General features: G+C 36.8%; 1 protein-coding gene across 4 annotated transcripts in view; it reads left to right on the top strand.

Moving 5' to 3' along the window:
* Window positions 1-13,377, top strand: part of mpped2a (metallophosphoesterase domain containing 2a) — a 267,488-nt gene extending 254,111 nt beyond the window's left edge. For all 4 annotated transcript variants that reach the window (XM_039749526.1, XM_039749508.1, XM_039749517.1 and 1 more), the window contains 2 exons: window positions 7,903-8,016; window positions 12,091-13,377. In XM_039749526.1, coding sequence (XP_039605460.1) covers window positions 7,903-8,016; window positions 12,091-12,209 — 233 coding nt within the window. In that variant the 3' untranslated portion in view covers window positions 12,210-13,377. The remainder of the gene's footprint in view (window positions 1-7,902; window positions 8,017-12,090) is intronic.
* The last annotated feature ends 699 nt before the right edge of the window (window positions 13,378-14,076 follow it).

Here is a 14,076-nt window from a genome sequence, read left to right as displayed (position 1 = left end):
GCTACAGTTCTATAATATCTATGAGCATACTTTAGGTTCATTTTAAATCACATTTACTGTGGCAGTGCTATAAATTTGAAAGATTATGATCTCATTTTAGGCATATCAGATAAAGCTTAATTCAGTCTCACAAATAAGTTTTATCAAATAAAAAGCTAGAAGGAAATTTCACTGCCATAGCTTAAAAATGTAAAGTAACTTTGAAATACAGACTTTCAGAATGAAACACTCCTATTTCGTTTGGTAGTATTCAAATGTTTATAAGTATATGCTGTGTTTGTAAATGGTAGCTGAAATTTGTTTTGTTTTTATTTAGCATATTTTGGGCTGAAAAGATACCAGGATAAACTGGATATTTTTTTTGCTTGACACATCTCTTTGTTTGTGACTGCCTAGTCTTGCTGAAGCCAGACATATAATATATACCTCTTGGGTACATAACAACCATCGGTGAATTGCTCTTAAAACAGGGTGGGGACAATTAGAAGGCTCACTGTGTGTTACATTTCTAAACCAGTTCAGCTCCATATGATGGTGGCATTTAGAGTAGGGGCAGTGATTTTGAACTGCAAAGATCTGATGTGTTCTTGTTAACCTGGTCAAACAGACAGCAAGCTTTGGTTTCTGATGAAGCATCTATAATCCAAAAGTCTCCTAAAAACACTATTAGACATATAGATGTATGTCGCATGTGCAGAGAGCTCATTACACGCTCTAAAAATAAACATAACCTGTTGCATGGGAAAAAACTTTCTGTAGCATCACATTATACATTGGCATTCAATAGCATCAATAGACAAATGGTAAATGTGAATGACATGTTGTGGCAAGTGCTGTGTTTGCGCTCTGTTGTTCAGCATTACAACAACAGTGTAGAAGTCAGTATATGCTGGAAAGAACTAGAAGCTATGCCTGTGACAATATTAACTGCAAAATATGTATATGAAGTATACTGTGTATCACACTGCCATTAAGAGAGCAGATAACAAAGAGCCCCAGCAGATTCAGATTCATGCTAAAAACACCCGAATCAGTGAATCTGGCTAACATCACCAGAAAAATCAGGATGATGGCTGCACAACATTCACCTTCTGATTGCGCAACTAAATGATAAACTAAAGAAATTTAACCTGTCTAATTGGAAATGCAAACAAGCCATAACAACATAGCCAAAGCATTTTAACTCATTGTATATCCATAGACCACAATACTTAATTTAAACTCTATTTGCTGCTGTTATGTCATATAGTTTTGCAATAGTTATGATGACAGATCCTTGCAGACAGGGAAACTTCTCAAAAGTGTGGTACCCAGTAGCTGCAGTGATCTACAAGTGTGTCTGTCTGTCTTTCTGTTGTCACTGTCACAGCACTCATTAACAATGTGTAAATTAATTACTAAGTTTCAGAGATCCTGAATGAATAACATCAATTTTGGCTTTTTATTTTCTCAGCATCAAGTATTTTGTTGAGTATCTTTTGCTTTCTCCCTTTTCTCACCCTTGCAGCAGTATAAAACACATGGACTAGAATCATTGGAGGTGGATGTTTTAGGAAAAACCCTTGTGGGTGTAGCCTTTGCAGTGCAGGATTTCACTACTATTCACTCACTATACACATGTTAATGTGTTGTCCCCAGATGTGTAGTCTAATTTGAGAATTACGTCTTGCCTCACAAGACTGTTGACAGCTCTACTTCGAGTGAAAAAGCATTTTTGTGAATAAAAAGCAACAATTACAACTGGCTGCTACAGAAACTGACAAGTAGAAAAACCTGTGTATGTGTTGTCTGTTGTGTAAGTATTCTTAAAGTCTTGCATCTTCAACACATACAGTATTAAGTCACACAAAAAGTTAATTATGCAGTTCATATCATTCTGTTATACACTTGCTTCCATGTTTCTTATGTCTTTAGATCAGTAAAACTGAGCTTTTTGTAGGCAAGAATGGAAAAGATATGAGATATGAAATAATTCCTTGCATTTTCTATAAATAAGAAGTGCAATATTTGTTTTCCAGTTGTACCACAGTCTGGTAAGGCAGTTGTTCAAATTATGAATGTTACAGTTTTGCACAAAGTGGTTCAGATGGTGCATATCATTAGTAAAAAACTCTACAGACAATTCACTTATCAAAAAACAGACTTGCTACATTCTCTTAACTTTGGTGAGTAAATATGACCATTTAAAAGGTTATTTTATGTTGTGTGCAGTTTCACTGAAATAAATCACACTATTCCTACATGCTTAAATGTTTATGTGACCATACACAGAAAGTTCTTGAGATCAGTAAATTGTTTCTAATGATAATGTACAATTTTATCAGGGTCTTGTTTGTGTAATTATAAATTTCTATAGTTTTACAAGAGAATAATGAAATGAATTTTTATTTCAATAAATTAAAAAAAATGCAGGGATTTCAAATCAAAAACACATAACAAATTGATTACCGATGTAATTATTCAGTATGACTAAAGGGCCCATCTGTATTACTTTTTGAAATTGCAATTTTTTGGTTACTGTTCCTAACAAAGACCTCTTTTTTTATCATTGGTTGGTTCTCACTGTTGAATGAAGATCTGATGCAGAGAATGGTATAATTATAGAAATCACTTATAAGACTAATTAGAAAGAAGTTACATTTATGTGGCATTCTTACACACAAGATTTAGTCCCAGGCAAACAGATTGCACCAAATTCTAAGATTATCCCTATAGTGAAAAAATTGAGGAACCAAAAATAGTGTAGCAAGCCAAAACAAACCTTACTTGCATAAATGTTCAAAAAGACGTTTAAGCTTAACAACTTATACAGAGTGAGCACTTTTTAAGTATACATACCTATACTTATTCATTTTCTTTCAAGACAGAATTAATAAAAGACCACACATTAACTAAACAGATTGGTGCATCTGCATTACCATAAGGGCCGGTTTATACTTCACGTTCAGAACGTGTACGCGCCCGCATCATGGCTGCCACGTGTTCCCAGCGTTCATTTCATGCATCCTCTGATCAGGTCCTCAGAAATTAGCGTGACGCGTGCGCAAGTTGCAGTACCAGCAAAAAGTCGGGGGGCGCAGTGTGCTAAAAGTCGGAACGTCTGTTTACTATCTACATGTCACAGAAAGCCTCTATTCAGATCCTACGGGATGAATGCTTCGATGTGGTGAAAAAAAATGCCAGCATACAGATATTCACATATTCCCGATCTAATGACATGATACATTTTAAAAGTCTCACATACCATCTTTTGTGTCGTCTTTTTTTTTTTTTTTTTTTTTTTGCAACTTAACAACAGCAACATTATGTATAGCACTGTATTTGAGCCACTGAGAAAAAAAGTAAAGGACACGGTGAAAACGTGTATTTTGTGATTAAAGTGAAAATTTCAGCTTTAATCTCGAAATGTCCTTTTTAACCTTGTAGTTTACTTTATCATTAATGCAGACCATTGTAAACGTCATCCCAGTTTTTAATCACTACAAGCTTCTTGGACCTGACAGAAGCGGCAAGCAGCAATAGATCACCATACAGAACAAATTAAATGTATGATATTCCAACTCTCTCCACATTTAGAATCTTTAAATTTGTACTTGATACCACTTTCATGATGAAATGCATTAAAGTGTGTATGTTACTTTTTACATATAATTTCATTTAAATAATGAATACTTTTAATAATTAAACACATTGGGGGAATAATTACACACATGGGGGTGTCAAGGTGGTGGAGCGATAGCACTGCTGTCTCACAGGGAGTTATGTTGCTTGTATTCCACACTGTGCTCCGGTTTCCTTCCAAAGATATGCAGATTTGGGGATTTGGTGCTGCTAAAATGACGCTAGTGTGTGTGTGCTTGTATTCACCTTGCGATGAGCTGAGGCCTCGTTCAGGGATTGTTTCTCACTTGTGTGTTTCTCACTTGTGCCCAATGCTTGCTGGAATGGACACATCCCTGGACTGATGGATTTAATTAATAAACATCATTTTCAGAGATATCAGGCGTCATCAGAATTTAATGAGTGTTCTAGGCAATTCACAACACAGAGAAGCCGAACATGTTCTCACCATGATAACATCTCGCACTGCCACCTGGTGGATTCCTCCAGATTTACATAAAGTACACGCGCAAGTATGAACACTACAACGCTTGCATAGCAGGAGCGTCCGCTGCAGCATGCGTCGCGTCGCGTGAAGTTTAACTCCGGCCTTATAATTCCAGCCAGTATCGTAGTTGTGGACTGTTAATGTACAGCTACTCTTAATTTTCTATTCTGCCCTATCTTATCCTATCATGTAGCTACTCGTTTGAATCATAATTTGGCAGCTGAGGGAAGATATTGTACCAATCAAATATCACTGTCATATTCCAGGAATGACTCCAGAATTTTGCTATAGTATGGATTATTTACTGGAAAAAAATGAATTCACAGATATACTTTCGTGAATGGATACACCTGATAAGCAGCAATGTTTGTATAAGCTGTGGCATTCAAATGGTGCTCTCATTGTACAAAGGAGCCTTGTATTTGCCATGGAAAAAAAACGTGCACATTCACAGTATATCTACAATATCTGACCCCCAATAATGTGGATTCATGAACTCTTAGTGTTGGCACTTTGGCAATATCCTGATTCTCCCACCTTCATGAATAAGTAGGAACCAAATTCTTGAACCCAAACAATTCCTTTTTCTGCTGCATTTTTTGTTGTGTCCCTTAGACTGCTGCATTTATATCTTCTTGTTTTCCACAGAGACGTTATAAAATTGCTATCCTCGTGGCTGCCACATTCCATCCATAACAAAGCAGAACAAGCTGTGCATTCAGATAGGTCTCTTGCAAAAATTCCTGTTAATTGGCTGATTGATGCCCATCTGTTTGTTCTGCATTAGTCACGTTAATCTCCCTCATACTCATCTTCAGCAGTTTATTTCTGATTGCTGTTGACTTGATGTTTATTGAGTGGTGGCCCATTCTTCTATACCTCTGTGACACTGTCACTCATAAAAACCCTAGGCAGTATTTCTGTTCTAACCCAATGTTTAAATACAAATGTAAAATGAGTAACACATTAAAAATATCTTGTCTTAATGCTAGAAGTATTAAAAATAAAACAAGTGAGTTGGAGTTGTATGTAGAGGAACATAGTTATGGTATTATAACAATAACAGAAACCAGGCTAAGTAACAAAGATGGGGATGAGTAACATAGAGGGGATACACATTTTTTAGGAAGGATAAACAGAACAGAAAGTGAGGAGGTGCTTTTCATGTCAAACAGAATTAAAACACAAGTATTTTAGTAGTAAATACTGAATAAAATTACTGTGAAAAAGAAATACTGTGTAAAATTACATATGAAAAGAATTCTGTTTTAATTATGTGTTCAGCATTTCTTGCCTCACAAGAAATGTCATCCAACATTTATACAGATCGTTGTAAACTTGGAACACACATGAAATGTATGCATATCAAATAACAATTTTATATTATTTTATTGTTTTCCTATACCATTTCAGACACCACATTCCCAGATAAACAGACTTCAGCTGTGAGTAATTTGTGTCTGACTTCAGCTGCCTTGGTCGGGGATGGGATAGCAGATTGCCTACAGTCCAGCTGAAACATTTGCAAAACAAAGACGCTATCGGTGCACAATTAACGCAATGATTAGAAGACGCAAGAAAAATTAGCGTGGCCCGGCATTACAAATATTTTTGCAGGCTTCAGGGATTCTAGTGTTAATGGAATGAATTATTACGGATAAGATTAAACAACACAAGAATAGGAGTTTTACTGAACAGTCAGCATGGGATCAGAAGAGGGAGGTCATGTTTTACTAACATGCTGGAATTCTGTGAGGAAGCATCAAAAGGATATGATCAGAGTGGAGCATATGATATTTTTCTCTGGACTTTCAGAAAGCATTTGATAAGGTGCCACAAGAGAGGTTGGGCGTCAAACTAAAAGAAGTGGGAGATCAGGATGTGGTGTGTAGAGGGGTGCAGAATTGGCTAAGACACAGGAAGCATTAAGCACAGGCCGGATTATGCTGTGAGGAACCTTATCAGAATTAGCTGATGTTAAGAGTGATGTCCCTCAGGGGTCAGTATTAGGGCGGCAGCTATTTTTTAATAATATATAAATGTTTTGGATAGGAATATAAGTAACAGCTGGTTAAATTTGCAGATGATACCAAGCTAGGTAGATTGGCAGATAATCTAGAATCTATTGAATCATTACAGAGGGACTTGGACAGCATATAGGCTTGGGTAGATTTGTGGCAGATGAAATCTAATGTAAATAATGTAAAGTATTACATTTAAGAAGTCAAAATTCTAGGTTTGAATACACAGTGGGAGGTCTGAAAATAGAATGTTAACCGTAGTGGACTTTACGCTATCAATTGCCAGACAGTGTTCAGAAGCCATTAAGAAGGCTAACGGAATGTTAGGTTATATAGCACAATGTGTAGAGTACATGTCAGGGGAGGTTGTGCTCAAGCTTTATAATGCACTGGTGAGGCCTCATCCAGAGTACTGTGTGAAGTTTTGGTCTTCAGGCTACAAAAAGGACACAGCAGCGCTAGAAAAGGTCCACAGAAAAGCAATTGGGCTGATTCCAGGACTATAGGGGGGGTTGAATTATGAGGAAAGATTATAGTGAAAAGTCAAGCAAAATGACACAACACCCTAGTATTGAGGAAAGATTAAAAAGAGTTGAACCTTTTCAGTTTAAGCAAAAGAAGATTAAGAGGAGACATGATTGAAGTGTTTACAATTATGAAGGGAATTTGTATGGTGGATCAAGAGTTTATTTTAAAATGAGTTCATCAAAAACACAGGAACACAGTTGGAGACTCGTTATGGGTAAATTCCATACAAACATTAGGACATTTTTCTTTACACAGAGAACCCTAAGCACATGGAATTAGTTACCAAGCAGTATGGCAAACAGTAGGACTTTTAGGGACTTTCAAAACTAAACTGTGGATGTTATTTTAGAAAAATTAAGTGGACAGAACTGCAAGGTTAAATGACCTGTTCTCATCTAGATTGTTCTAATGTTCTTGATATGCTCACACAGATGCATTTGTCACCCACACTGCATTCATACTCACCTTAACTTTTAGATTGAACTGATCCCACACAGGATTATGGCAAAATAAGTTGTCTGTTTATACCCACCTATTGTACCTGCTGTATATCACATTTTGTGCACAAATAATACTTTAAGGTGTTCTTCTAAGTGAACCTCAGTTTATATACAGAGGAAGTGCATAACAAGAAATATTTGGGGGACTGTATAAATATTGGTATTTGTTTCAGAACCTTTTTTCTTTAAACTTCACAGCAGCAGGTTTGTTTTGAATTTCATACTAATATGTGCACAAGGACACTTTGAGGTTAAATATTGTATTCATAAATCACTTGGCAACACCACTCATACACTAAGACTTACTCACATGAGGTCAGTTTAGAGTTCATAAATTCATTTAATATATTATATGAGTATGAGACAGCTGTGACAGACACAAGGAGGATATGCAAACTCCACATAGTAATGTAGCTGGGCTGGTATTGAATCTAGGTAACAGTAGATATAAAGCGGCAACGTTAGCCACTTTTTATGAGATCTCCTGAGTACACCATCACTGCCCATTAAAAAGACAACAAACTCAACAGTGGTTTTCAAAACTTATTATTTATCCAATGGATGGTAACCATTTTTTTGGCATAATAAGAGTGTAAAATACTAACAAATAAAAAAAAAAATAATAAGGCATAGAAATCTTTCTGTGGCAAGAAAAGCTTTATAAGCCACATGCAAGTCGACTGTTGTACAGTATTTAAGAATTCTGTCTATGACGTGTATGACAGTCTGGTTACAATTTCTTTAGGTTTCCGAGACTGGGTCCCGAAGGAACTGCAAAGGGTTGGCTGTGTAGAGCTTTTGAACACAGTGCAGAGGCGAGTGAGGCCTAAACTACATGTTTTTGGAGGAATCCATGAAGGTAAGCTGCTTTCTCAATGAGAGTGTGCCAACCACAGCTGTCTTACATTTTAGTAAAATTCAGTGTAAATTGCTTTCATAAAATGACACTTTGAAAAGTGTTCAGTTTTATCTTCAACCAGTTTGGTTCTCATGCTGTGTTCTATTAGTAATAAATTAAGTTTCTAAAGAGATCTTATAAGCAAAGAAATATGTAAATATGATGTAAACATAGTAAAATTGTCAGCCAGTCATTTTCCAACCTGCTACTGTATATCCTAACAGACGGTCACAGGGGTCTGCTGGAGCCAATGACGACGATGATGATAATAATAATAATGATGATAATAATTGATTTTGATACCCAAGAACTTTGTATAAATACAAGACATTAAAAGAAATGTACTCATCTACTTTCAGTACTTAGCCCCTTGCTCTTCAAAATTTACTCGGGCAGCTTCCCTACCCATTATGTTGAGGAGTCGATCAGAATTTTAAAGGCCTCTTCGGGGGGTTTTGATTGCCACGGAAAAAGGTGAAAAACACAGCTGTAACCTACAGTAATGTTTATAGAAGGTAGCACTACTTGCATTTTACTGATTTGTGAAATGTATTGCAATGTCAGAGGTTTCTAAATAGATAGATCTTGATCTTTTTTGTCCCAAGGGGTAAATTTGGCTTTTATAGATAAATACATAGTTAAATAAAAAAATATATATATATACATACACATACTGTGGCCCGAATAAACACAAGAATGGTTAAAAAGGAAAAAAAAATTAAAGAGAAAGAAAAGTACATGCCTGACTTGACAGTCCCAATGATGCATTATGCAGGTGAGCAGCCGAAAGAAGAGGAAGAAGATTGCTATTAGCATAAAGAAGCCCCAGTAGCATTTGTTGACACACATTTGCTTAATAATTTGTTGGCTGAAAGTCCTCAGTGTTTGTGTCAGAGAGATGATGTGCAGCATTTTTAATAATGGCACTCAATTTTGTTGTCATTATCTGCCTTGCTACTATCTACTACGCAGAGTAGGAAATTGTGCTGGCAATCACAGAGTTCTAGACGATGTAAAGGATGTCACTTCCCATACTAAAAGAAGGCAGTCTCCTAAGGAAAAAGAGGCTGCTCTGCACTTTCTTATATACTGTGCATCCAGAAAGTATTCACAGCGCATCACTTTTTCCACTTTTTGTTATGTTACAGCCTTATTCCAAAATGGATTACATTCATTTTTTTCCTCAGAATTCTTCACACAACTCCCCATAATGACAATGTTAAAATGTTTACTTGAGATTTTTGCAAATTTATTAAAAATTTAAAAATTGAGAAATCACATAAATGTACATAAATATTCACAGCCTTTGCCATGAAGCTCAAAATTGAGCTCAGGTGCATCCTGTTACCCCTGATCATCTTGAGATGTTTCTGCAGCTTAATTGGAGTCCACCTGTGGTAACTTCAGTTGATTGGACATGATTTGGAAAGGCACACACCTGTCTATATACGGTCCCACAGTTGACAGTTCACGTCAGAGCACAAACCAAGCATGAAGTCAAAGGAATTGTCTGTAGACCTCCAAGACAGGCTTGTCTCGAGGCACAAATCTAGGGAAGGTTACAGAAAAAATTCTGCTGCTTTGAAGGTCCCAATGAGCACAGTGGCCTCCATCACTCGTAAGTGTTAGAAGTTCGAAACCACCAGGACTTTTCCTAGAGCTGGTTGGCCATCTAAACTGAGCGATCGGGGGAGAAGGGCCTTAGTCAGGGAGGTGACCAAGAACCCGATGGTCACTCTGTCAGAGCTCCAGAGGTCCTCTGTGGAGAACCTTCCAGAAGGACAACCATCTCTGCAGCAATCCAGCAATCAGGCCTGTATGGTAGAGTGGCCAGACGGAAGACACTCCTTAGTAAAAGGCACATGGCAGTCCGCCTGGAGTTTGCCAAAAGGCACCTGAAGGACTCTCAGACCATGAGAAACAAAATTCTCTGGTCTGATGAGAAAAAGATTGAACTCTTTTTCAATTGTGTGAATGCCAGGCATCACGTTTGGAGGAAACCAGGCATCACTCATCACCAGGCCAATACCATCCCTACAGTAAATCATGGTGGTGGCACCATCATGCTGCGGGGGTGTTTTTCAGCGGCAGGAACTGGGAGACTAGTCTGGATAAAAGGAAAGATGACTGCAGCAATGTACAGAGACATCCTGGATGAAAACCTGCTCCAGAGCGCTCTTGACCTCAGACTGGGGCGACGGTTCATCTTTCAGCAGGACAACGACCCTAAGCACACAGCCAAGATATCAAAGGAGTGGCTTCAGGACAACTCTGTGAATGTCCTTGAGTGGCCCAGCCAGAGCCCAGACTTGAATCCAATTGAACATCTCTGGAGAGATCTTAAAATGGCTGTGCACCGACGCTTCCCATCCAACCTGATGGAGTTTGAGAGGTGCTGCAAAGAGGATTGAGCGAAACTGGCCAAGGATAGGTCTGCCAAGCTTGTGGCATCATATTCAAAAAGACTTGAGGCTGTAATTGCTGCTAAATCGACAAAGTATTGAGCAAAATCTGTGAATTCTTATGTACATGTGATTTCTCAGTTTTTTATTTTTAATAAATTTGAAAAAACCTCAAGTAAACGTTTTTCACGTTGTCATTATGGGGTGTTGTGTGTAGAATTCTGAGGAAAAAAATGAATTTAATCCATTTTGGAATAAGGCTGTAACATAACAAAATGTGGAAAAAGTGATGCGCTGTGAATACTTTCCAGATGCACTGTAGTTCTTCTGTGTTCAGAGACCAGTCCATCTTGTCACAGATATGGACGCCCAGGTACTTGTAAGAGTGGGCCACCTCTACATCCACTCCCTGAATAGTGACCGGACATAGAGGCTCTTTGGTGAGGCAAAAGACAATAACCAGTACCTCGGTTTTGCTGATGTTAAGGCGCAGACAATTCTCTTTATATCAAGAAACAAAGTTTTCCATGAATGTAAAATTTTATATTGATATTTTTTAATTATATTGTATTGGAGTTATAGGTGAACAGTTGTTAGAAGTGTAATCATTAGGTAGATAACATCATTTACCTAATTTACAGTATTATAATAATAATAGTACTTTAAGGTTAAGCATGTTGTACCTGTTTAAGACTCTGTATGGATGTTAGTAGATTATTACTAAGTGACTTTTATTTTTTCTTTACAATGTATTAAGAAGTCACTGATCATAAATGTGCAAGTTTGTCATGAAATTGCTTGTGACGATGAAGCTTTATCATTTCTATCAGCTGCTCTGTGCCATCAAAGCCCAGTGGAGGTCAGTGTGTGTAGCTGGCAGGTGGCTTTAGTCTATTTACATCAAGGAAGCAGCATTATTTCTTACAAAGATATTAGATTATTCCCAGTGCTCTACTGCTACTCGTTTAATCGTCATGTGAGGTGCAGCATAAAGCAGTGCTAAAAGGCCTACTGATACCACAAGGGAAAACTCTACTGATAGGTTTTGTTAATGATTATGAAGCAGAACGCAGTGTCTTGAAACTGGAGCATATGGTATCATTGGTGTAAATTCCAGACAGACGGCAGAGTAGCTTAGTCTGAGCTGAATCAAGAATTTAGATGGCAGCAGGTCTTTGAATATATAGTATGTGTCAATAACACTTGTAAGAAATCCAGACTAATACTCTGCTGCTTTGAATAAGTATGTAAACTGAGGTGGAATAGTAGTGGCTGACCTAAATACTTGCACGTTTTTAAAAATCTTTTTCTGCTGTAGTTGATTAGTTTTAGACTGACACCTTCTAGTATAATCCGTATTTTTCCGGCTTGATCCACTTAGCTAGAGGAATCACTTAAAGCCGTCTGTTAGGCATAGAGGGAAAATAAAGACTAAATAGGAGTTTCACAAAATGTTTGGTATGAATAATCCAACCATCTGGGCTAAAAATAGACTCCTCCCTGCAATTTGCAAAAGGTGAGCTTCACATGCATGCCATGTCTTGGTTTTGGTTACATTAATAAAACAAATGACACTTGGACTTCACACAGGCCTCTTGTTCTAACGTTGCTTGTTGTTTGCTCTCTCTCATAGGCTATGGCATAATGACGGATGGTTACACAACATACATCAATGCCTCAACCTGTACAGTCAGCTTTCAGCCAACCAATCCTCCAATCATATTTGACCTTCCAAACCCTCAAGGATCCTGAAGCACTAGCTTGTCTCTTGGAGTAGACGATTCGACTTATTAGTTTTTCCTATTTTAATGATAAAGTGGAATAAATCCCAAGGACCACCTCTTTCCACAGTTATTTGGACCTTTTTTAAAATGTCAGTATAAAAGATTTACAGGCGACTGTCTAGAGAAAGAGGCTGGGGAAATATGTATGCTGTTAAAGACAGAATGGCTTCCATGAATGAAGCTTTGTGAATTTGTAAAACAGCCATATATATATATAAATATATATATACAGTATATAAATATATAATATTTTTTTTATTTTATTAATATTATTGTTTGATTTTCATTTCACATTTGCCGGATAAGTTGATAAATGCAGTTGTAATTTGGTTGCCTTCCATTTACAGGGCTATTGCATTTGTTCCCTAGGCAGCAAGCTAACATCCTTCAAGTAGTTTAACAAAAAACCTGACTTCACCGACTGCTGTCATACTGTTCTCTTGGTATATTGCACAGGAAAACCGTTCATTTTATTTGCAAAACGAAGGCTTCATATTTAATTCAAGTTTAAAAGAAAAGCACAGAGTTGGATTCCAGAAGCTTCAGATATCTCAATGAATGTATAACTCTTGTTATTGTCAGGGCTCAGAGTACCACTACATTGTTTCTCTATTTTGTGGACAAACGAAGATACATCTGGTTGCAGTCTATCAGTTGCTTGGCAAATTTGTGAGATTACTAATCCAGCCAAGATGGTTTCATTTTTTATGCATTTTTTTTTTCCCCTTTGGAGAAAATTATGTCATACCTCAAAGAAATATTGTTTCATTTTTGCAAATGCAAAAATCCACAGCTGTTGTTTAATATACCTGCTAAGTGATGGAAGGGGGCTGGGGGGGAATGATGATGTTGTGCTGGGGTGGGGGGCACTTGTTTAGCTTAAATAGTTTTCTTTTATACACCTACCTAAACAAGGTTTAGTTGTTCTTTTAAAACTTAATGTGTTTGTAATTTTAATTTTATATTTTTTCTAATTTTTTTGCACTGTGTGTAAATGCAATCTTGCTAGCACAAAAAAATGTTGCCAATAGTTGTTTAAACATTGCCACTGTAAATGCTACTGGGCTTTTTCTGACTTCAGTTACTTTTTTATTTTTTAAATTTAGATTTTTTTTTGTTTTGTTTCTTTAAATTTATTGTGTAATTATATATTTAGCTGCCTTTATATGCAAATAAAATTGCAAGATTTTTAAATAAGATTTATTTTGTGTTTTGTTGTTGTTATCCCAATCAAACAGGGCCCAAAGTGATGATTTAAGAAACAAAATACTGCATTTATCGGTTTATAAGCAATATTTGAATTTCACGCTGTTTATGTATTGATTGTATTTATTGCAAATGTTCTGCAGCTGAAAACTGGAGGTAAGTAAAATCTTAAGCTGAAATTTAGTTATAATGTTAATAATGTTAGTAACTCTAATTTTAATCACAATTAACCAGACAGCGTAGGTTAGTTCCTGCTGCTTCTCTTGTAAATTTGCAGTCATTTTTGTAGAATCTGGGAGGCAGGAACGCCACCCAAATAGAAAAAACGTTCTGAGAAAAACATCATTCAACCAAAAATCAGTCAAGTACTGTTCACCCAATGTATCTAAACAGAGCTGCAGTACCAGGTATGTTGTTCTGTGTAACTGCTATCCACTGCATGAATTTGTGTATGAAGTTTGTTCTCACAGTACTGGAGGCCTAAGTGGGCTAATGCACACTCTGGTTTGAATATAATGATAAAAGTCCTGAAAAGTAAGTAGGGCTTTGGCCATTTAAAGCTTTATTTGTAGAAAGGAGGTTTTTCAAATTAGTTCTGAGTTTAACTGGAAGCAGGTGTAAGGACTTAA

This window comes from Polypterus senegalus, chromosome 1 (genome assembly GCF_016835505.1).
Source record: "Polypterus senegalus isolate Bchr_013 chromosome 1, ASM1683550v1, whole genome shotgun sequence".
Classification (NCBI taxonomy): Eukaryota; Metazoa; Chordata; class Cladistia; order Polypteriformes; family Polypteridae; genus Polypterus; species Polypterus senegalus.
Note: the sequence above shows the minus strand (reverse complement) of the source record. Positions and strands in the feature narration are given on the sequence as shown.